The sequence below is a fragment of the Vombatus ursinus genome, unplaced genomic scaffold (genome assembly GCF_900497805.2).
Source record: "Vombatus ursinus unplaced genomic scaffold, bare-nosed wombat genome assembly UNPS02014867.1, whole genome shotgun sequence".
NCBI lineage: Eukaryota > Metazoa > Chordata > Mammalia > Diprotodontia > Vombatidae > Vombatus > Vombatus ursinus.
Window position 1 is genome coordinate 2,138,694 of NW_020954645.1, and position 24,338 is coordinate 2,163,031.

Consider the following 24,338-nt stretch of genomic DNA (forward strand, 5'->3'; position numbering starts at 1 on the left):
TTACTATTTGCTGTCTGTTATCACTATCATTATTTTTAAATTTTATTTATTTATTTTTAGTTTTCAACATTCACTTCCATAAGATTTTGAGTTCCAAACTTTCTCCCCATGTCTGCCCTCCTCCCACCCCAAGACAGCGTGCAATCTGGTATAGTTTCCACATATACCTGGAGCAGCCAGGGAAACAATTACAGAGCTGGGAGGCAAGGCATTTGTGCACCCCCAAGCAAAAGTGTAAAAATTACCTGTACGTGTGCACACACACTCACACACATATCCAGGTTGTAGGAGGTCTGCCAGAGCCTTTGAGCTTTACCATAGCACAAGTGACTTGAATTCCTCCGGGTCGTGAAAAGTAGGGTTTCTGCTACTAAAATTATGTGCACTCGTAAGAAGTCTTATTAAAAAGTGCCCTGCCCCCAGTGGCACCCCTCTCTGTCTCACACCCGTCCCTGGGCCAGCTCTGTTTCATAGCAAAGCTGGCTCTGGGTACAGCGAGACTGAAGGACAGGACAGGTAGCGGTCAGATCCACATCTGGGGCCAGGGAGGCTCAAGAGAACAGGCCCATCATCCAGTGAAGGGAGCCCAGATATGCGAAGTGGGGGAGGGGAAGGGGACCAGGCTAAGTTGACACCAGCCCGTCGTCTCCCCCTTGGGGGGAGGACGGAGGATGGGCTGAAGGCCTGACACTTTTTTCCCTTCTCCAGGGCCCAATGAAACATCTCCCTTCAAACCAGAGGGGGAGCTGCAGGAGCTCAGTAACAAGATGCTTCTCCACTACACACCCCAGGTTCCAGCCCTGCCACGCCCTGTCCCCCCTCTACCCCAGGCCTCCATCTCTGTCCTCTCTCCGCTGCTTCTGTCCTTCGTATTTATCCTCCACTTTGAAACTCTCTCCATCCCCCCATCCCCTGTTCTCTATTTCTATCACCGTCCCCCATCTCCACCCTCATTCCTCACAGCTGTCCCTCATTTTCCATCCTCCGCCCCGTCTGTTGCGCCCTACAATCGTCTTTTACTTTTTATCCCTATTCATCCCATCTTCCACCTCCTGCACCCTTTACCATATACCCACCACCTACACCCTCCTCCTCTCTCACTGATCATATGTATGACCTCATTCCTCTCTTATATCCCCCAGAACCTTTCATCCCCTATTTCCCACAACCTTACCACATCTGCCATCCTCTACCTTCTTTGTGCGTCTTCTCCATTCATTCCTCACTCCGTCTTCCATCTCTATCACTGCCCACTATTGGTTTGGACTCTAAAGTCCCTATCTTCATTCTTATGCCCAGGGCAGAGTTTGAGGGCTAGAATGGGATGTGAGGATGATTTCTGTATAGTAGGGGCTTTGGCCCAAATAGAAGTCGGGCATCCTGAGCCCCCCAGCCTCAGATCCTGCCTTTTAATCCTCCTGCCTCCTATCTGCCTCCAGTGTGATTTCCTTTCCAACCTGACTTCCAAGGGAGAGCCTATCAATGGACCCCTAGGTTCTTCTCCCCACCCCAAAATGTGTCCTAGCCTGGGGGAGAACAGAAGTTCCAGGGAGTGGGGTGGGGTCATAAGGGTCACAGAGACCACCTTCTCTTTTTCCTTCCTTCCCACTGGGTAAGGTTAGTAGGGATTGGAGACCCGCAGGCCCTGACGGCTCACTTTTCCCTTCACTCAGGCCTGTAAGAATAAAATCTGTCTGGACCTGTCTCCTAGCCATGGGCTCGATGGGCGCTTAACAGGCCACAAAGTGGTGAACTGGGATGTGAAGGTATGTGAGTGTGACTGTAATCATCGGGAATGTCCCAAGGGTGGGATGAAGTGGGAGGCCATAGCAAACCCCAAGCCTTACGGGGTGACGGTGGTCTTCTGATTCCTGGTTCCTGGACGGGGGGGGGTCATAGTGCCCAAGACAGCTGGGATACCTCAGATGCCAAAGAAGGCAGGCAGAGTCATGGGCACGGAGGTGGTGATGGCTGCTGTAGGTCTGAAGACCAAGCTCAGAAGAGGTGTTGGAGCAGTAAGAGTCCAGTCATAGGTTTCCTTCCATGCTGTTCTGTTTTTTAAAATTCTATTTTATTCTGTATCCTTTTCTATTATATTCTGTACTTTCAGTCCATTCTGCTCTGTCCTGTTCTGTTCCATTCTGTTCATTTAACCTTGTTCTGCTCCATCTTGGTCTTCCTCCCTATAGTCCCCAGGATCTTAAGATCTAGAGGCTGGAGAGACGTGGCTTCACTGTGGGTGTAGGAGGCATTGTTTAATGAAGCTCCAAGCATTGATTGAGTGATTGAGTCTAACTGTTGGGGGAAGGTCCGGACAGGGGAGACCTTGGTGGGCTAGGACTGTAGAAATGGCCCCTGAAAGATGGAGTCATGTTTGGAGAGTAAAAGGAGGGAGGGTGAGAGGGAGGTGAAGAGCCAAGCAGACCTTGGAGTTGGGGTACTGGGAGTTCCTGGTGGGCAAAGGGAGGTGTCTGTGACCCTCATAAGCCTGTCCTCCTGACCCTCACCCTGTTATTCCCTAGGATGTGGTGAACTGCGTGGGAGGGATGGGAGTTCTGTTGCCCCTCCTAGAACAGGTGGGTTCCCAGCCCCAGGAAGCTGAGGGACAGGCTGAAACCCATGACCTAGTGGGCCCTGAGCTGACTTCCTCCCACAATGCCCAGGGTCTGCTTATCCCCCTGGGTAAGTCCTCAGGTAAGCCTCTTCTCTCTTCTGAAGAGCCTGGGCCCTTCCTTGGAGGGCTCCTTGCTCTCCTGTACTTGGGTCTGACTTCTCTCGAGAACCCTTTCTATCTTTGGGGGCTTTTCTGACCCTTTCCTACCACCCCTGCTTCAGCCTCCTCCTCTATACCAAAACCTCTTCCGACTCCAGATCCCAGGAGTCTGTGGCTACAGTTGAGGGAGTGTGATGGAGTGAAGAGATTTCCAGATTTAGGGTCAAGGGACCTGGGTTTGCTCCTTATGGGTCCTTCAGCAGGTTACCTTCCTTCTCCGGGTCACAGTGTCTTCATCTGTAAAATTAAGGAGTCAGATTAAACAAGGGGCTCCTAATCTTTTTTTGTGTCCTAGACTCCTTTAGCGTTCTGGGGAAGCCTGTGAACCCCCCCTCAGAATCTGTTGTTGTTGTTGTTTTTTTGCTTTTTGGTGAGGCAATGGGGGTTAAGTGACTTGCCCAGGGTCACACAGCTAAGGCATGTGTCTGAGACTGGATTTGAACTCAGGTCCTTCTGACTCCAAGGCCAGAGTTCTATCCACTGTGTCACCTAGCTTCCCCCATTTTTTTTAAAAAACAAAATAAAATGTTTAGAGTTATAAAGGAAACCAGTCAGTTGATTTTAAAAACAAGTTCACAGACCCCAGGTTAAGAACCCCTGGACTAGATGGTCTATAAAATCTCTTCTAGAACCAAATCAGTGAGAAGAACGCTGCTTATTAGCTTTGTGACTTGGGGCAAGTCACTTAGCTTTTCTGAGCCTCAGTTTCCCCAGTGAAGACGTTTAGAGAAGATGATGTGGTCTGACAAGGCAAGGCAGCTTCTCCATTCTCAGGCCCCTGCCCCCACCCCCAGTTGGGACCTCCTGAGGTCTACAGTGGGACCCCCAGTGATAGGTTCTCCTCCTCCATCCCTATGTGACTCTTCCCCTCCCCCAGATCCCATCACCAGCCTCATCCTGCTGCCCTCTCTGCCTTCCTTCCCTCTGACCCCCCCCTTCCTCTTCGCCTCCCCTCCACCCAAGAGGGCCGAGTAGAACGGAATGGTGTAGCTGCCTTCTTGCTCATGGTGAAGAATTTTCTTCGAGGACATCTGGTGAATCAGGAGAGCTTGATGCAATGCCATGGGCCAGCCATCATTGGGGCATTACTGCAGAAGGTAGGGGCCTATGGAGATGGACATCTGGGCTCCCTCAGGAGGGAGGACATGGGGCAAGGGAAAAGATTGGGCTCGTCCTAACCCTTACGGCTCAGCTGGTCTGCGTGCTCTGAGCTGGTACTTGGCAACTCATTCCCTAAATTCCAGTTTGGATAGACTGTTATTTCCCATTTCTGAGCCTCAGTTTTCTCATCTGCCAAATGAGGTAGTAATATCTGGTCTATCTATATCCTAGAGTTTTTGCAAGGATCTAGTCATTATGAAAATACTTTGTAAACCAAAGCACCCTGCACATAGAAGGGGTTATTATTATTACCCGTCTCATAGGTTCATCACTGAATTTAGAGCTGTAGTGGATCTGAGTGATCATTCTGGTCCAGCCCCCCTTATTTTGTAGTTGACAAACTGAGGCCAAGAAAGATCAGATAAATGACTTGCCCAGGGTTTCAAAGGTAGTAAGAGATGGTGAGCTGGGGCTGTGGGGGACTGGGGGGCAATGAGGTGCTATGGAAAGAGTAATTGCCTGGGAGCCAGGGAACCTGGGTTTGAATTCTCTCTCTGCCACAATGTCCTTGGACCAGTTACCCTCTCTGAGCTCATTTGCTCAACTACAAAATGAGGTCGTTGGCCTAGAACAGGATTTTTAACCTTTTTATGTCCTGAATTCCTTTGGTAGTCTGGAAGTGCGGGGACCCCTTCTTAGAATAATATTTTTAAATGCATAAAATAAAATATATAGAATTATAAAGGAAACCCAATTATTTTGAAATACGTTTATCAAAATAATTTTTAAAGGTCATAGATCCCAGGTTAAGAACTCCTGGACTAGATGTTCCAGATAAAATTCCTGCCTGTTCCAATATACTAGATTTCTAAGGAGAGGCAGTGTGGTCCAGTAGAAAGAGCATTGGCTTTAGAATCAGGGGACCGAGGTTCAAATCCTACCTCTCTGATACTTAAGACCTGTGTGTCCTTGGGAAATTCAACTTAACCTTCCTGGGTTTCCTTTCCCCAGGTCCCCAGCCAGTGCATGGATATGAACGTCCTGATGGCTGCCCAGATGCTTATGGAGCAGGTAGCTTCCGAGGGCAATGGGCCTCTCTTGCACCTGCTCTACCAGCACCTGCTTTTCAGCTTCCCTCTATGGAGCCACAGTGACTTTGCTGTCCGTCTGGGTGAGGCTTGTCCCCTTGTACCTCCCTTCTCTCCCCTGGGGACATGGAGGCAGGAAGCTTCCCTCTCCTGGGACAGGCAGGGGCAGGGCCTTGGGCGTGTGGAAGACTCCCAAGGGGACATCAGGGATGTCTTACAATGGTGTCTTCTATCCCCGTCCCATAATGGGCATTCACCTTCCCTGGCCTAGATGCTGGGAGAGAGAGAGCTAGGAAGAGAAAAGGAGACATGTTTTTACGCTTGAAGAACTACTGGCCTGATAGAGCCAAGGGAGAAAACTTGTCAGCCCTGCCCTCAAGGAGCTTCCAGTCTGAGGAGGATAAATAGCTCCTGCCCTGGTCTGACTGGGAGATAGGAAGTATGTGCAGGAAATAAACAGCTCTCTCTGCCCCCGGGACCAGGTCACATTCAGTACCTGTCCAGCACCATCAAGGAACACAGACAGAAGGTTCGAAAGAAATACGGAGTCCAGTACATCCTTGACTCAGTGCGTGCACATTACAGGTGAGGGGACAGAGTGACAATATGGGTGTTCTTCTCCTCCTCCTCCTCTTTCTCCTTTTCTCTCTGTCCTTCTTTTCTCCCTAACCCGAGTCTCTGCCTTTGTTTGTTTATCTCTCACCTCTGCCTTTTCCTTCCCTGTGTCCCAGCCCACAGAGGGAGCGTCCCCTTGCTGAAGATGACTTAAGAACAGTGCAGACCTCCCTGTTCAGTCTGGTCAAGGAGTTCCTGGCCCGAAGCTTCTCCCCAGAGGAGATGCATGCAGTGCTCAACTACCTGGCTGGGTCTAATGATGAAGGCCAGGTACAAAGGCGGGGGGCAGGCTGAAAGCAACCTGAGGGGGCAGCGCATCTGAGTGATTCTTAGAAAGGTGCATGGACCTGGAGAAGGCAGAGGATGAGGCATGGTTCAGGAGCAGCCCTGAGGACCGGGCAGGGTACAGAGATCAGGGAGCAGAAAGCATTAGCTAAACAACCTACTGCCTGCAGAACTCTGAGCTAGGCACTAGGGTAGATGCAAAATTTACACATGAGCTCACAAGACTACTAGGAGTATAAGACCCAAGTACGAATGACTATAATACACAGTATTCATTGATTCATATACTGATATCCTCCTCCAATGCTTGCTCAATTCAACATAACAAACCATTATTAAACATTGACACTGTACAATGTTCTGGGAATTCAAAGAAAGAAAAAAAAAACAAAAAATAGTTTCTGCCCTAGGAGCTTATAATTTTCCTAGAGGACACAGAATGCCAACAAGATAGTATGAAGAAAGAGACAACATTAGCAATTGGTGGGGGTGGGGGGAGATCAGGAGAGGCTTCCTGTAAGACATGGTACCTGAGCTGAGCCTTGATTCTATGGATTTTGGAGAGGCTGAAGAGAGGAGGAAAGGACATTCCATCCAGCACAGGAGAGTCAGACAAGGAGGAAGAAGACTGAGAGACAGCAGTGTCACAAAAGCTAATAATGGGGATGGGAGAGCAGAAGGCTATCTAAGAATATAAAAGGGCTGGCTATGTCAAAAGTCCCAGAGAGGTCAAGGAGGATGAGGACTGAAAGAAGGCCATTGGATTTAACCTTTGAGAGATCACTGGGGACCTTGGAAAGACCAGCAGAAGAATCAGAAGTGAAATGGCAGGAGACTGAGAAATGAGAGGGAGGGGAAGACACGAGCACAGACTACTTTCCCTAGGAGTCTGACTGATGTAAAGATATAGGATGATAGCTTTGGGGGTTGACAGGGTCAAATGAAGCTTTTTTTTAAGGGTCAGAGAGCCAGGGAACGTTTGTAAGTAGCAGGGAAAAGAGTCAGTAGATAAGGAGAAAATGAAAATGAGAGAGAAGGGGGGATCATGAGCGGGACAAACTGTCCCTTGATAGGATCACAGATACAAGTAGAGAGCTTGGTCGGGTGAGCAGAAGAGCCTCTTTGTTGTTTGGATGTGACCCTGGGTTCTCAGAGACTCTGCTGAGCTTTGCATTAAGAAAGAAAGGCTTCCACACAGTCCTGGGGGTGTGCTATGCTGCAGTCTGAGGACGGGTCTAAAAGCAGGGGCTTGGCTGCCTGGGGATAGAAATTTAAACCCACTAAGACACGAAGTGGTTGGAATCTGCTTGGGCCAGGGGGAGGACCCACAGTGACAAAACCCCAGATTCTTGAAATATTCAAGAGAAGTGCAAACACATGCCATGGGAGATCCCGGGGAGAAAAGAGGGGTGTCAAGGAAGGCTTTCTGTAAGAGGTGCCCTTTGAGATGAGCCTTGAAGCATGGATATGAGTTCAGCAAGAGAACGGGGAGCAACCTGAAAGCCGTCACAATGACCATGATGGAAAGCAGGCTGTGTGGGGAATGGAGCAATGTAGGAGACGTCCTGCCTGTTCTGAGTCCTGGGTAGAATCTGTGGACTCTGAGTGACTCTACCTCCACCCTAGGTATGTGGGGTTTTGGACATGCTTTTGAACCTGCTGCGGAGCTCACCGGTCCAGGAGGCCCTCTGCACCTTCCTGCTAGAGCCAAATAACGTGGAGGTACTGTTTGCCCTCTTGGTACACAGGTCCTTCTCTGACCAGCTGCGTGACAAGGTCTTCAAGGTGAGCCACTGGTACCTTCTCCTCTTATTCTAGTCCCCGCCAGGGGAACTACTCCAACATCCCCATTGCAGGCTTGAATGAGGATTCAGGCATGAGCTTTGTGGGCGTACCTATACCCTATGTCATTATCTCAGGGAGAATGGGGGACTTTGGGGGATGGAGGCAGAAGAGGACCCTGCCACTCAATGTGGTATCCTCTCAAGAGCACTGGTTTGGGGGTCGGAGAATCTTATTTTAAATCCCAAAGTCTTCCCCCCCCCACCTCTACATCTATAAAGTTGTTGCCAATTCACGAGCTATATGTGTGTGTGTGTGTGTGTGTGTGTCTGTCTGTCTGTCTGTCTATAAGTGACTTCTCTAAGCAGTGTGACATTGTGGATAGAATGTTGGGCTTAGAACCTGGAAGAATCCTCCCTCTTACATTTAACTGTTTGACCCAGAACAAGTTGCTTCTCTGGGTCTCGAGTTCCACATCTGTAAAATAAGAGGATTGGACCAAATGTCCTCGAGGGTCCCTGCCGGCCCTAAGTCGCTGATCCTGTGACAGAGTGTCTCCAAGTTCCCTTCTGACACTTTGCGATGCACATGGGCAAGAAACTCTGGCCCCAGCAGGGCTTCCATCATCGACTGAGACAAGGGCTGGGGGGGGGACACTGGCAGTCCTGCCAGGGTAGGAAGGGGGCTGGTGTGTCTGGGTTCAAACTGGCCTGTAAGGAGTGCTGAGAAGGAATATAGTGAGGGAGGAGTAGCTCAGTGGTACAGTGGATAGAGCACTGGTCCTGGAGTCACAAGGACATGAGTTCAAATCTGGCCTCAGCTGTGTGACCCTGGGCAAGTCACTTCACCCCAACTACCTCCAACAAAATAAGAGTGAGTGGGTCAGGGGAACTAGGCAAGAAGCTGATAAAGAGCTATAGGTTATCCCAGATAGAACAGAGGATTTGGAGTCAGCCACAGGACCTGGGTTCAAGTCTGAGATGTGCTACTTAATACTTAGCAGTAGAGAGAACACTGTATTTTTAAATTAAGGATCATCCCAATGGAGCTGAGTTAGCTCATAGAACATAGAATTTAGAGCCAGACGGTCTAGGCTACTTTACAGAAGAGCAAACTCTACGGCCCTGAGAAGGAAAGGTCTTGCTGAAAGTCGTACAGGTGAGAGAGTGGAGGTTTGAATCTAGACCCCTAGAGATCCTGACTGCAAGTCCAGGGTTCTTTCCACTTCTGAGTTCCCAGTGAGCATGGGCGTCACAAGCTATCCCTTTCCAACCTGGCTCATCTCACTCTTGCGTTGTCCTTTGCCAGATCCTGAATAAGCTCTTAAAGAGTGATCGAGTGCCTGAGCGTTGTAAGCATCGGCTCAAGCTGAAGGATTGTGGTCTCCAGGGCCTCATCACCTGCCTGCCCGATGGGCCCGTCTCTTCTCACCTCTGCCGGGGCCTCTCTGAGCAGGTCCTGAGTGCAGGTAGGGCTTGGGGTGTGACAACTGGAAAGAAAGTGGGCTAGATCTGGGGAGTTTATGGAGTGGAAAGGTCTAGACACGTGGAACAGATTGGTGAACTATGGAATTCAAGAAATGGGTCTTGGAATTTCATTCATTAACCAGACTCTTTTTTAGTGCATTGTGATAGGCCCCGAAGTGTCCCTGCCATCATGTAATTTATCATCTCAAAGTTTTTAGTGAAAGAATGTGAGGGAAAATTCATGTCACTTATTAGTGGGTAGGGCTAGAGGAACAGGACCGGGGAAGCCAAGAGAAGAGCAATAAAAGCAGCCTGTTCCTTTAAGAGGTGGGGGGCTCAGTAGTCTAACATACATGGAGCCATTTATCCTCCCCTTCCTCTTGCAGACTGCCCAAACCTCAAGGACTTGGTGGCTGTTGTATATCTGTCCCACCGTGCCCAGCTCTGTGTCCGCCTGGACATGTGTAGGAAGGTGAGTGTGCGAGCTGGGTCCTCCTAGGAGTGGGGACTACAGGCAGAGGGAAAGGGGGCAGTGACCCAGGAACTACAGAGAGGAGAAAAAAGGGTTAGGAGTGAAGAGACCAGCCCAGGGGGCCAGGACAGAATGCCTGTACCGCCTGTACCATTTCCTCTTTCAACCCTCTTCAGAAACAAGTTGGTATATCAGGGGAGGAAGACAAGGGCTGGAGTGGAAAGGAAGATTTGACCCTAAACTTGAGAAAGGAGGAAAATGAGCCAGTGGTTGGTAGATGCTTCCAAAGTCTCTGAATAGGGTGTTATAGAGTGTTTGAGTTCCTGTCTGGTGAGATGATAATAGAAGTATCAGAATTTTCCTAGGTAAACATGGAGACCATTGCCATTGGCTCAGTGAGAGGCAGCTTGTTGTAGTCTATGGAGTGCTGAACTTGATGTCAAGAAGACCTAGGGAAAGGAAAAAAAACAAACGCCCCCAGTTCCATTACAGGGCAGCTAGGTGGCGCAGTGGATAGAGCACCGGCCCTGGAATCAGGAGGACCTGAGTTCAAATCCAGCCTCAGACACTTATTAGCCATGTGACCCTGGGCAAGTCACTTAACCCTGATTGCCTCACTAAAACAAACAAAAAAAAAAAAAGCAAAAAGAAGACCTAGGGAAACAGGAATCCAAATCCCACGTATCCCGCTTACTTCCATGACAAGATTATCAAATGAGATAATGTATGTAAAGTGCTTTTCAAGCCTAAAAGCACCGTATAAATACTACAAGCCATGATGTCTGTGAGCAAATCAGGTGTCAGCTTCCTGTCTGTAAAACAGGCCTGAGGTCCTTCCAGCTCTAGAGCCTATTTCTAATGTCCCTAAATCTATGATGCTATGGAAGAGGGATTCAGAAGTCTTGAATTCAGATTCTGCCTTTGTCACTTATTAGTTGTGTATGGTTGGACATGTCACAACCTTTGAGGCTCTGTCCAAGGTCACACAGGTAAATGAGAGGCAGAACCAGGATTTGAACCTGGGATTTTAGAGTTTCCTCTCCAGTGCTCTTTTCACTACAATGCACTTTCACCTCCCAGAGATGAGGATAGTATTTTGTATACCCTGAAGGGCTGTAAGAATGGGAGCTAATAGATGGTTTAATCCCATGCAGCTGTTCCACCTGATCTACGGGCAGCCAGATATGGTGCGGCAGCTGGCTCGCCAGGTGGGATGGCAGGACATCCTAACACGTCTGTATGTCCGAGAAGCCCCTGCTGCCCCCTCGCCGAACCCCCTGGAGCCAGCCTCTGCGGAGCTGAGCGGTGACGTCTTCCTGCCTCTGCCTTTTGAAGCTTCTCTGGAGCCTTCCGAGAGCTTTCCAGAGACTGAGGTCTCACCCCCTGTCAGTGTGAGACACTCCTCATCTGCCGTGGTCCCCAGTGACCCGCCATCTTTAGAAGCTACCTACCAGCCACTCTCACCCTTCTGTTCACCTTTTGACCTGGGCCCGGAACTGGCCAGCACAGGGTCTGGGGCCACTGTGGGCAGTGGTGAGAACCTGACCCCTGTCAGCCTACCTAGCACGCCGTCTCCGCTGGAAGGGGGACGGCCTTTCCCACCCCTCCGGGGCCGCCATAGCTCCAGCCTCTCCAATGTACTGGATGAGACCAGCTTCCAGGAGCCCAGCCTTGGGGATGATACCTCCAACACCAGCAATCCACAGGTCAGGCCTTTGTGGGGAACGGGTCTCAAGGGGGCAAATTAGGGGCATGGTTCATTCAGCCTGGAAGAAGGGAAGAACTATTGAATAGATCTCAGTTCCATTGAACTTTCGAGGTAGAAACCATCTGTTCTAACCCTATGACTTTACCAAGGAGGAAACCAAGCCCCAGAAAAAGGAAGTAACTTGCTGAAGGTCATTAGCTGAGTTATCAGGAAAGTTTCTAGTAGAACCAAGATGTGTCCCTATTTACACATGAAGCAACTGAGACACAGAGAGGTAAAGACTTGAAGTCCAGGCCTATAGTAAGGCCTGCTGACTCCAAGCCCAGGGCATCATTCTCCACTTTTTCAACTGCTGCTTTGAGCCAGTTTAGGGTAATGGTCCAGGAATGGATGAGTCTCAACCTCTCTGGATTTCAGTTGACTCATCTGTTAAAGGGGAATGGTATCACTCAACCTGCTTAATAGTAAAGAAGAAGAGGTCTTCATGGTCCACATAGTAGCTTTGCTATGAAGATACAGAGGGCGTAGTGCTGGGCTGCTCCCATTCCCCTAGCCTGGAATGCTTTTACCCATTCCCCTCTGTCTCTCTTAAGTCTTGACTATCCTTCGAGGCCTAGTTCAAATCCCAGTTCCTCCAGGAAGCTCTACCTGGATTGCTACCTCAATCCACAGTGATGTTTCCTTCTCAAACTCTTACTGCTTACCTTTTCTGTACCTCTCTGCTGGCATTTATTCTTTATGACCTTTCTCAGTTTTTGCTGCCTTATGTGGTTATCACAGTGTTTTGATCCAGTCTTCCCAACTAGATTTAGGTTCTTAAAGGTCAAAGGGTCTTGTCTTAACTACCGTGTTCCGCATAGCACCCAGATCTCTTGACTTTCATGTAATAGGGGCAGTGTTACATGGTGGGGAGAATATTAGGGTTGGAGTCAGAGACCTATAGCAAGTCACATAATTTTCTGAGTCTCAGTTTTCCCCATCTATAAAATAGGGATAAAATCCTTGGACTTTCTCTGTCACGGGACTGTTGTAAGGAGAGGGCTTTGTCATCCTTTAAGAACTCTAGAAAGGGGAGCTGATGACTCTGGGGGCTTGGGGAGGAGATTGAGAAATCTGGCAGTGGTGATTGAGGCTGGTAGGTCTAGCAAAGTTGAGACTGCCTGGTTTAGACAGTCACCATCCTGGAAGACAGAGAGCTGGCCTGGATGGTCTCCTGAAATGGCTTCCAATATAAGGATAATATATGTGATGATACTCTGAGGAATTGAAGCGATTCTGTGATAGTTCTTAATTTTTCTATGATTCTGTAAGAGATCTGTGGTGATTATTTGGTGAATCCAGGAAGATTGTAGAGAGGGGCTTTTAACCTTTTTTGTATCATGGACCCTTTGGGCAGCCTGCTGGAGCCTATGGACCCTTCTCAGAATCATATTTTTAAATGCATAAAATAAAATATGGAAGATTATCAAGGAAGCCAGTCATGTTGAAGTACAATGATCAGAATATATATATATATATTTTAAAGTTCATGAACCCCAGCTTAAGAACACCTGCTCTGGAGTGATGCTACAATGCCAGTGGCATTGTCATCCCACTAGAACATGGGGTAGAAGAAGGAATAGGCTTCTATCCACAGTTCTTCCCCTGTCCCCTTGTCTGCCTTGGGCTGATGCCTAGCCTGGCTACTAGCTGAGGCCTGGACTGTCCCCGCCCCTCTACCCTTGCCTCAGCCTCCAGGGCCCACCTCCAAATGGAGGGCATGATGCCTGCTCCACTGTGGCCCTTGTGGGAGCTCTTGGGCAGGAGCCTGTCTGTGCCTCAGTCTTCCCATCCACAGGCAGGGAATATGAAGCAAGTGAATCTCCTTGGTGGGGCCAAGACTGGAGCTCCTGTTCTGCTCATCCCCTGAACCTCTGTCATGCTTTTACCACTAGCAAGCCCCGGAGGAAGAACTATGCAATTTGCTGACCAATATCCTATTCTCGGTGACGTGGCGCGGGGTGGAGGGTGATGATGAGGCTGCGTGGCGTGAGCGGGGCCAGGTCTTCTCAGTTCTCACAAAACTGGGGGCTGCTGGAGAGCTAGTGCGTCCACCTGATGAGATCAAGCGCAGGTAAGGCTCTCCAGGGTCCAGTTTGGTGACTCATCAAGGGCTAGTGGACAGGAAAAGGCCCTATCTAGAACCATGGGGCTGGGAGGTAAGGGTGTAGGGGTTATGAGTAGGGGAAAGGCTAGGATGGGTGAGACTGGAGGGAGATGGGGAAGCGGTGGAGGAGGAAGGCGGAGGCTTAAGGGTATGCTGGGGCAGAGGGGCAGGGGCAAGGCAGAGCTACTAGAAGAAGAGAGGTGAGATCCACAGAAGAGGTGGAAGGCCATAGAGAAAAAATGGGACAGTGCTGGGGGACAAGGGGTAAAGTTAAGAAGACATTGTGGAGAAAGGATCAGGAGTTGGCAACTACAGGGGAGATGGGGTCAGAGGTTGGGGAAAATTGTTGGGAGAAGAGAATAAGATGAATGGTATTGAAGGACAAGAATAGAGGTTAGGGAAACAGCTGGAGATGGTCAGAGGTTGGGGAATCTAGGGAGAGGGGCAGGGATGAGGGGTGCACTGGAGGACGAGGGGAAGAGGCTGAGGAGGATGCTGGGAGAGAGCGGGGCAGGGTCCGAAGGAAGGGATAAGAGGGTGGTGTGGGGAGAAGAGACTTGGGGAAAGGGGTATCTAAGTAGAGGCTGTGATGGCCTCTCGGGAGAGAATAGTGGGCTTTGGTAGGTCAGGGAAGGAACCCTGTCTATCCCTTGCCGTTCCTAGCCTCCTTGAGATGATGCTGGATTCAGCCCTGAATGACGTTCAGGAGGCCCTGCCTGTGGCCCTGCCCAGCCTTACACACCGTGTGTTGAAGCTCCTGCGTTTGCTACAGGACTTCCTGCACTCTGAGGGCCATGGGAACCAGGCTCTGTGGAGTGAGAAGGTATGTGTGTGTGTGTGTGAGATAGCGGGGCAGAGAAGGAGGTGGGCGGCACCTGTGGGTGCAGAGCGACTCTGGGCATGTGTCTGCCTGTCTTTCTGTCTGTCTGCGTGGATGGAAGGCTTTCTTTCATTGTATTACTACGCTACCGGAAAAACCTTCCGTGATTCTATGAATGCTCAGGCCTTGGTCCTTAGGAGCCAGGGTGGCTTGGGGGCGAGGGGACTGGCTTTGCATTCAGAAGGACCTGGATTTGGATTTGAACCCCAGCTCTGTTTACTTACCGGCTTGGATGGGTCATCCTCTTTACCAACCTCATGGTGGAGTCCACCCTGCAGCCTTCTTCTTCCCATTCTTGATCCCTGGCAGTCTTTCTCACATCTCTCCACCATATCCCAGGCCTGAAATGTCTTCCTGCCTTAGAACACCTTGTTTCCTTTGAGCTCAGCTCAGGTGCACACCTTGTATGGGAAGTCTTTCATGATTCCCCCCACCCCAGCTGCTAGTGCCTTCCCTCCAAATCACTCGTATCGATTTTCTACCTACCTATAAATGGGCACGTTGTCTCCCTCCCAGCCCCGCCCCCCGGTTCTGTCATCGGCCCTTTGCTCTCAATCAGGCGGCATGCTCCTGCTCAGCCTCAGTGGGAGCCCCTGGCCGAGAACGTTCTTCCCCATTTCCTGTATAAGCAGTGGGTCTCTAAATCCTACCCAGTGAAAACCGGAGGTCATGAGCACAGTGTCGTCACCAGAGAGAGCTGGCCTTGGACTAAGAAAAGTGACTTCTGCTGACGCATACTGACTATGACCCTGGGCAAGTCACTTAATCTCTGTGTCACCCACCTCCACCCCAGGCCACTCTCCAAGACTGTAAAATGAAAAGAAGGTGCCAACCTCCATTGGTAGAAGGAATTTCCTTAATGGAAGTTTGCTATGACAACAGCAACAATTTCAGATCTGGTCCAGATAAAATTTATATACACACCTGTATGTTTTATACCTATACGTGCATATGTGTGTTTATACATGCATGTATATAAGATCCTATGATGACAAATTCTCTCATACAAGTATCTGTCACATAAAGTCCAGACTGCTCAGGCTAGCATTCAGGGACTGCCGTGATCTAGTCCCGTGGTTGTATTATACATACGGTCCACTTACTGATGTGTATATAGTCCACCATAGCCATCTAATCTTCCTGTCCTTTCCCAAGATATCTGAATCATAGATTCATTCAGTAAGCACTGCACCCCTCCTATGTGCAGGGCCCCATGCTGGAATCAGGGGGCAAACACCAAGGAGACACAGTCTCTGCTCTATAGAAGGCTAGCAGGGAGGGTGGTACCTATGAGGAGCAGTGTGGTATCATGGAAAGAGTCCCAGATTGGAAATCAGGAAACCTGGGGATTCTAGTTCTGCTTCTCCCCCATACTCCCTGGGTGACCTTGGGTAAGCTCCTTATTCTCTCTGGGCCTCATTTTCTTCCTCTGTAAAATGAGAGGTGGTCAGGCTAGATGATCACTCTTTCCTTCCAGCTCTGACATTCTGAATTCTAAGGTCCCTCCCAGTTCTAAGATCTGCCATTCATATGACTATAAAATATAATGAGCTAGTGTTTGTCCCATTCATAGAACACAGAGTGTTGTGATATCTCAGAGGAAGACAATACACTGTGGGCTGTGGGCTGTGGGCTGTGGGGGGAGCCACGGAAGGCTTCCCTGGAGGAGGAGGGACTTGAGGAATGGCCCCTGGAGGATTCAGGAGTCAAAGTTTTTCATGTTTATGTTTTATCTCCCCAGCTAGACTTTATTCTCATGGCTGCCGCAAGGCCAGGCATGGAGCAGTTATTGTTCAGTGAATATTCGATAGTTTGATTTATGCTGTGTGTCTGTGCATCAGTGGATGTGAGACAACACTGAGGTGTAGATCGTTCAGCAAACTTTTATTAAGTGCCTACTGTGTGCGATGTACTGTGCTAAATGCTGTTGTATTAGAAAGAGCATGAGGCTAGGATTGGTCAATCAATAAACATTTATTAAGTGTCTGCTATGTGTCTTGCACTGTGATCAGGGTTAGAGATGCAAACAAAATTTTTAAAAAACAATCCCTGCCCCCAAAGCCATCTTGTAGGGGAGACAACATGCAAATAATTGGGTATATACACGATACATGCAATGTAGATGGATGGTAACCTTAGAGGGGAAGGTTCTAGAAGCCCCTGGGTTCAAGGGCTGACTGACACTTATTAGTTCTTGCCTTACTATGCAAGTCAGTTCCTCTTTAGGGACTCAATTTTCCCATATGAAAAGTGGGGGTAGTAATAATTGAATTTTCTAATTCAAAGAATTGTGAGAAAAGCTCCTTGTAAACTGTGAAATGCTATAGAAATAAGAGTCATTATCTGTTCATTCATCCATCCTTCCATCTACCCACCTACCCATCTGTCTATTCATTCATCTACCTATCTAACCATCCATCCATGTATGTATGTATGTATGTATATGTATGTGTGTATGTATGTATATATATGTATATATGTATGTATATATCTGTCTATCTATTATTACTGTGTGTGTGTGTGTGTGTGTGTGTGTATGTGTGTGTGAAAAATGTACCTTGTTGCCTGTAGGCAAGTCATTTAAATTCTCAGAGCCTCGTTGTTCCTATCTATAAAACAAGAGGCTGGCCCAGATGATCTGTCCCTGCCAGTTATGTGTCCTGTTGTCTCTGAATGTGCAAATGACCTTCAGAGGCTTTAGGCCAAGTTCTCCACCTTCTCCAATCGCCATAACAGCCCTGCTCGCCCCAGTTCCTCCCCTTGGGTCTCAGAGTCCCTGCCTCTATCCTCTGAGAGTTCCTGGGCACCCATCCCCCTCCCTGACTGCATGGCTTTCCCTGGCAGCTCTTTGAAGGTGTGAGCAGCCTCCTGGATCACCTTGGCGTGTGGCAGCATCTGACCAATGGTGCTGCTGACCTCCGGGAGATGGCGCAGATTGGGCTGCGCCTTGTCCTTGGCTACATGCTGTTGGAAGACACCCAGGTGAGGTGGGAGACACCCAGAATCTGCCCAGGAATAGGCAGGGGAGGGAAGAAAAGGGGGCCCCTTATCATAACCTGCAACCCTCCAGAACCCCATCCTGCCGTCGTGGGCAAGGGGAGCTCTCATCTCATTGAGAAGCAAGACACCTGACTCCTCCTTCTAGTTTCACTACTTACTTGCTTATGACCTATGTCAAATCGTTCCCCTTTTTGGGCTTCAGTTTCCCTGTCTGTCTTATAGCAAAGACATTTTTTTTTCAAAAGGAAAAAGAGGGGGAAAAAAGAAACATTTCAGCAAAACTGATCAATACATTTTAAAAAATCAGATTTTATATGAGCGAGTATTTAAAAGCAGCTCCTCCAAAGAGCAGCAGCCTTGGAGCTGTCTCTGATCAGTGTGCCGTAGTGCCTCGAGGGTCCTTCTTGCCTTGGCCTCCTGCATGCGTGTCCCTCCCCATCCTTCCCCTTCCCTGTGTGTGGTGTAGTCCGTCTGTCCCTAACCTGTGCTCTCCTCCAGCTTCATGCCCTGGCCTACGTGAAGCTCCATGGCCTGCTGCAAACAGCAGTGCCACCAAAGCGAGAGGAGGCCTGCTATCTGCTGGCCAAGCTGGAGGCCCCTCTGGCCCGGGCGCTGGAGGCAGAATCTGAGCGCTGCTCCTGGCTCGTGCCTCTGGTCCGGACCCTGCTGGACAGGGCCTACATAGAACTGGGCCTGCAGTGGGGGCTGCCCTCCCTGCCACCCACCAATGGCAGCCCCACCTTCTATGAAGACTTCCAAGCTTTTTGCACATCCCCAGAATGGCGACTCTTCATTGACAAACAGGTACCCGCTGGACCTGGTGCCTGGGAATATTGGGGGAATAGGCACTGGAGGGAGGACAGAGAGGGCAGGGGTTAGGAAGATTGGTGGGAGTGGGAGAATGGACGGGGAGGGACAAAGGGGAAGAAGAGGCCTGGGGGTAAAGAGTAGCATGGTCTAGAGATAATGGGAAGAACTGAGGACTTGGGGAAGTTACTGCATCTGGGTTTGAATTCCAGCTCTCCTACTAATTTACTGAGTGTCAGACCACTGTGCCTCACTTTCCTCTTCTGTAAAATAAAAGGTTGGACTAGATGATTTCTAAGATGCCTTTTGTCTCTAACATCAAATTGTTATATGACCCTGGACGGGGAGTGAGGTCCGGAAGGGGAAATGAGTGGAAAAAGGGAGAATGTGATGAGGCTAGATAGGAGATGGGAATGGGTAAACATAGTGATGTAAGTCAGAGGAAAGAAGGAGGTGCGGAGAGTGGAATCTGGGGTAGGAGAGATAACTGGGGAGAAGCTGAGAGGACTGAGGCAGGAGAGGGAAGTGAATAGAGGGCATGGAGGAATAAGAAAGAGGAGGTAAAAGAGACTGGTCTAAAATGGGGAAGAGGGGGAATTGGAGGGCTAGAGACGTCTGTTCTAATCAGGCGTATTCCTTTCTACCCTTCACTATGTCTTTCTTGGGCTTGGGGGGCATTGCTTTGGGCAAGGCAGTTCTGGGCTTATTCTTTTCAGCTCAGGGCCCATTTCCTTCTCTCCAGGTGCAGCCTACCATGTCCCAGTTTGAGATGGACACTTATGCTAGGAGCCATGACCACATGTCCAGTTTTTGGAACTCCTGCTATGACGCACTCATGAGCAGCAGCCTTCGGAGGGATCGAGAGCGGACCGAGAGCCGGCGCCTCTTCCAGGTTCCTGGGTATTGGGGAGGCTGGGAGGAGAGGCTGGGGCCACCATTGAGATAGGCAAGATAATGCATGCCTAGAAGACTCATGGAGACTTAGTAGACCACGAGCTGAGTTCAAACCAGCAATATGACAGGGCAACCAAAAGTATTAATGGGAAACTGTGCATTTAAAAAGACTTAAGAATTCAGAACAAAGGCAGCGACAGTCCCAGGGTGTGTGCCCTGGTCTGACCACACCTGGAATGTTGTATCCATCTGGGTGCCGTCTTTTCTGAAAGGCACTGGCGAGCTAGAGCATGTCCAGAGAGTGGTGACAGACTTCAGACCATGGCATTTGAGGATCATTTGAAAGAATCCATGTTTTGGGCAGCTAGGTGGCACAGTGGATAGAGTGCTGGGCCTGGAGTCAGGAAGACCTGGGTTCAAATCTGGCCTCTGACACTTACTAGCTGTGTGACCCTGGGCAAATCACTTAACCCTGTTTGCTTCAGTTTCCTCATCTGTAAAATGAGCTGGTGAAGTAAATGGCAAACCACCCTAGTATCTTTGCCAAGAAAACCCCAAATATGGGGTCACAAAGAGTTGGACACAACTGAAACAACAATGTTGTTTTGAGCTTGGAGAAGAGAAGTCTCAAGGGACACATAGTTTATGTCTTTAAGTATTTGAAGGGTGGTAATGAGGAAGAGGCATCCTTCTCAGCCTCCCCAGAGGCAAACTGAGAGCAAAGGGTGGAAGTGGTAGAGAGACTGATAGCTGCTCCGTGTGAGGAGCGACTAATTCACCACTGGAGTCTCTCCAAAGTAGAAGGGGTACTCCCTCACTGGAGGTGGCCCTAGGGGAGGCTTGACGACAGCTGGTCAGGGATGTTGTAGAAGGGTTTTCTGTTAGAGCATGAGCTAAACTAAATGATGTCTGCACTCCTTTCAGGTGCTGAGTTTCTGTGACCCCCTTCAGGTTATGTAACCCCTACAATTGATGATGATGATGGTGATAACTCATATTTATAATGTGCTTTTAGATTTGCAACAAATTTCCCCGAAGGGGTGACACCTTTATAGAAAAAGGAAGTTTGTAATAATAGCAGCTCACATTAATATAGCGCTTTACGGTCTGCCAAGCACTTTATGTACATTTCTCTTCTGATCCTCAAGTATAATGGTGCAATCCACCATCTAACAGAAGTAGTCTGATGAATATGAAAACTGTTTTTTTAAATACAAAAACTCTTGACTAATCAAGGGAGACCGTGGAAGGTCATGGAGAGTACTCCCTCAGATCATAGGATATGGAGTTGGAAGGAACTTTCTAACTAGGTAACCCAACTGGCTCATTTTACAGAAGATGACTTGCCCTAGGAGGCAGGGGGAGTCAATAGCATAGCTAATTCTTCTGACTCTAAATCCAGAGCTCTGACCACAGCATTGCTGCCTCATCTCTGTGGAGCAGAGGTAGGTAGGTATAGTTAGTTGTGTGGGATGGGAAGAAATCCTATTCCCAGTCCACAGAACCTAAAGGTGAGGCAGAGCTGATGCTCACATTCCCTGTAAAGAAATGGCACATGAAGGAAAATGTTTCTAACCCACTTAAGAGATAAGGGAGCTGGTGTACTATTCATTACCTGTGTGCTGGTGGATTCCCCTTATCTGTATTCAGGTGTCTTCCATGTAAATGTGTCTCTGTCATTTACATACAACACCACCAGCTGGTGGTAAAGGATAATGCATTGTTCTACATTGGAAGATGTTAACCACCCACCATGTATCATCAGTCAGGATGTAAAGCATGATGTATTTGAGCACAACTACTGAAAGCAAACATGAAGTCTCTGATGCGTACTGGTATTTTTGATAGATGATGAGAAGCAGTGTGGTGAGCACTGGATTTGGCATCCAATGACCTTGGTTCAAACCGCTGCTCTACCACTGAATTCTTGTATGAGGGGGTTGCACTAGGTCCCCCCATCTCTAAATTAATGTTCCCATGAACCCATGATTTTTTTTTGTCTTTCAACTCCTTTAGCATGCCTTTAAAGAAAGGCTTTCTTTCTCTTTTCACTTGCTTGAGCATCTACCGCCCAATATTATCGTGAGGATCAAATGAAATAATATTTGTAAGGTACTTAGTGCAGGGGTAGGCACATAGTGCTCATTCCTTTCCCCCTTCCCCTTAAGCTTAACATAATGTATGACCGTGTCCTTTAAGTCTCTGGTTTCACTCCACTCTCGGCTCACTTGGTCTTTTGCCTAGTCTTTGAGCTGGCTTCAGGGAAAACATCTGCCAACTTTTCATTTGTTTTTGCTTTTTGTTGTTTCTTTTTTACTTTTACAAATTTATCCAGCCCTTCTTTGTAACAAGTAAACATAGTCAATAAAACAAATCAACATATTGGTCATGTCTCAGAATGGACGTGTCATTCTGAACCCCTTGGAACGCTTCTCTGCCAAGAAGTAGGAGGCATGTTTTATCATCGGTTTTTTGAAGTCATAGCTGGTCATTACTTTGATCAAAGTTCTGAGGTCTTTCAAAGTTGTTAACTGTGACTTTATTATGGTCATTTAATAAACTTTTCTCCTAGTTCTGATCATTTCACATAGCACATTAATTTCTATTATATATATACATGTATGCCACCATTTGTTTAGCCATTCCCCTTAGTTTCCAGTACTTTAGTACAACAGCAAGTATTGCTATGAACATTTTTTATACTTATGGCCCTTTCCCTCTTTCTTTGATCTCTTTGGAGTCTGTGATCAATAGGGAGTGTTATCACCAGGTTAAAGGGTATGTCCTGTTTAATAACTTTTTGGCTATAGCTCCAAATTGCTTTTCAGAATGGCTGTTTCACAGCTCCAGTGCACAACAGTGCTTTAGTATGCTTGCCCTCCAACATCTTTCCCCCAAATTGTAATTTTCTTTGCTTTTTTTTTTGTCATCTTTGTCAACCTGATAGATGAACCTAGGGTTGTTTTAATTTGCATTTCCCTTATTATTTGTGATGAGGCTTTTTTTTAATATGATTGTTGGTAGCTTGCTTTTTTTTTTTAAAACTATACTCCATATCTTTTAACCATTTATCTATTGGAGAATACCTCTTGTTCTTACGTATTTTGAAACAGTTTCCTGTATACCTTGGATATCAGACCTTTATCGGAGAAATTTTCTGGAAAGATTGTTTTCTAGTTAACTATTACCCTTCTAATTCTAACTGCATAATTTTGTTCATGCATTAAAGATGCATTGGTTTTGTTTGTGGATTTTTTTTTTAGATACTTTAAAAAACTAGTGCCTGGCACATATTAGGCATTATATAAATACTTATTCCCTTCTCCCTCTTGTATAAAGCTTTTCAATTTCATGAAATCAAAATTATCTTTTGTAATTGACTTTATCCCTAAAAGAACTTATCCCCTACCCATAGCTATGTGTGATTTGCTTATCTTCTAATTTTTAATTGTATTATTTTTATTTTTTATCTTTAATATTTAAGTCATGTATCTATTTAGCATGTAGTGTGGAATATGGTGTGAGATACTGGTCTAAGCCTAATTTTTACTAAACTGCTTTCCAGTTTTACCAGCAGTTCTTGTCAAATAAGAGAGTTAATTTATATTTCACTTTATCAAAGCTGGATTATTGAGTTCTATACTATTTCAGATTCTCTTCTGTCTGATCTACTCCACTGATATGCTTTTCTGTTTTTTAACCCATCACAAATGGTTTTGATGAGTGTTGCTTTATATTATGCTTTTAGGTCTTCTTTTCACATTTTTCATTATTTCTATTGAGATTCTTGACCTTTTGTTCTTTCAAATGAATTTTGACATAATTTCTAATTGTATAAAAGTTGCCTTTTCTAGTTTGATTGGCATGGCAGTGAAGAAATACATTGAGGTAGTATAGTCATTTTTATCATAATGATACCTTTAGCCATGAACAGCTAATATCTTTCCAATTATTTAGGTCTGCCTTTATTTCTATAAATGGTATTTTATAGTTGTCTTCATATAATTCCTGTGTGTATAATCCCAAATATTTTCTATAACCTGTAGTTATTTTGAATGGGGTTTTTCTTTCTCTTCTTGTTGGGTGTTATTGATAATATACATAAAGGCTGATGATTTATGTAGGGTTATTTTATGTTCTGTAACTTTGATAAAGTTATTTCAATTAATTATAATAAATCCTTGTTGATTAATATACACTCCTCCATTCATAGAGATAGAAACCAAGGTTCAGAGAGGGAAGTAGCTTGTCTAAAATCATCTAGCTAATAAGGTCCGCCAACTCCAAATCCAATGCAGAATTCAATTCCACACAGACTCTGCTCTCTGAAAAGTTTCCTTCTCTTTTTGGAGACAAGTTAACACATGTCACATAGTACCAGATGACCTGTACTAAATTACTAAATGGAATGTATCATAATATCAAATCAAATATTACATATGGTTGGCAGGGCCATCAAGAAGGGGAGAAATTAGTGAATGAACGAAAAAGCATTTATTGAGCCCTTACTCTGGGTCAGGCACTATGCTAAGCACTGTTGAGTGGCCTGGAGGTATCCAGGGAGGCTTCACGAAGGTGGGCAATAGATGAGTAGGAATAGGGAGGCCATTTCAGGGTTACATGTTGAGGTATTTCAGAAAGATCACTTGATTTGGAGTCGGGGACCCAAGTTTAGATTCAGTCTCTGCTCCTTATCATCTGTGTGACCTTGGGCAATTCCCTAGCCTTAGTTTCAGTCCCACCCCCTCATCTGTCAAGTGAAATTGTTGCTAAGCTCTATTTCTGACATTTTCCATGACTCTGAAGTGGGAATTGGAGAGGATGAGTGATAACTAGATCTGCAGAGTGCTGTTTGAGGTTGAAGGTTCTTTGCCTGGAGGCCCCTGGCCCCCTGCTTTACCAGGCCCCTTAATTTCCCCTAGGAATTGGTGCTGGACCCAGTAATGAAGAGGGGCCGGTCAGAAGGAAAGCGTTACAGCAGTGTACAAAAGCAGCTGGCCTCCCAGCACACCATAGCCTTCCTGCACTGGAAGGCCCTGGGCCGTTTGCTCACCGCACCCCGCTCTGCCTGGGCCCAGAGGTAAGGTTGTAGGGGCATTGAGGGTTGGATAGACAGGAGGCCTTTTTTTTCTGGGGGGGGGGGACCATCTGGGAGTGGTCCAGAGAGATGTGAAGGGGCCTGATTTAAAGGGCCAGGGAACTGGTGTGGTCTGTAGGCATAACTTTCCAGAACAGGAGACACTAATTGCTGGAGGCCGGCTTGGCTGCATCTCTCTGCCTGAGGCTCCCCCCCACTGCCTGACCTTTTGTGGCTCACTACT

The 24,338-nt window shown here is 47.5% G+C and overlaps 1 protein-coding gene across 6 annotated transcripts in view; it reads left to right on the forward strand.

Moving 5' to 3' along the window:
- The window catches only part of NBEAL2 (neurobeachin like 2), a 158,319-nt gene that overhangs the window by 109,593 nt on the left and 24,388 nt on the right, over positions 1–24,338 (forward strand). For 5 of the 6 annotated variants that reach the window (XM_027842181.1, XM_027842176.1, XM_027842180.1 and 2 more), the window contains 17 exons: positions 709–791; positions 1,674–1,766; positions 2,523–2,694; positions 3,737–3,870; positions 4,886–5,045; positions 5,445–5,547; positions 5,694–5,847; positions 7,489–7,647; positions 8,953–9,112; positions 9,497–9,582; positions 10,737–11,288; positions 13,225–13,403; positions 14,100–14,259; positions 17,161–17,298; positions 17,815–18,120; positions 18,866–19,015; positions 23,940–24,097. In XM_027842181.1, coding sequence (XP_027697982.1) covers positions 709–791; positions 1,674–1,766; positions 2,523–2,694; positions 3,737–3,870; positions 4,886–5,045; positions 5,445–5,547; positions 5,694–5,847; positions 7,489–7,647; positions 8,953–9,112; positions 9,497–9,582; positions 10,737–11,288; positions 13,225–13,403; positions 14,100–14,259; positions 17,161–17,298; positions 17,815–18,120; positions 18,866–19,015; positions 23,940–24,097 — 2,947 coding nt within the window. The remainder of the gene's footprint in view (positions 1–708; positions 792–1,673; positions 1,767–2,522; positions 2,695–3,736; positions 3,871–4,885; positions 5,046–5,444; positions 5,548–5,693; positions 5,848–7,488; positions 7,648–8,952; positions 9,113–9,496; positions 9,583–10,736; positions 11,289–13,224; positions 13,404–14,099; positions 14,260–17,160; positions 17,299–17,814; positions 18,121–18,865; positions 19,016–23,939; positions 24,098–24,338) is intronic. The other variant, XM_027842177.1, reaches the window with a different exon arrangement.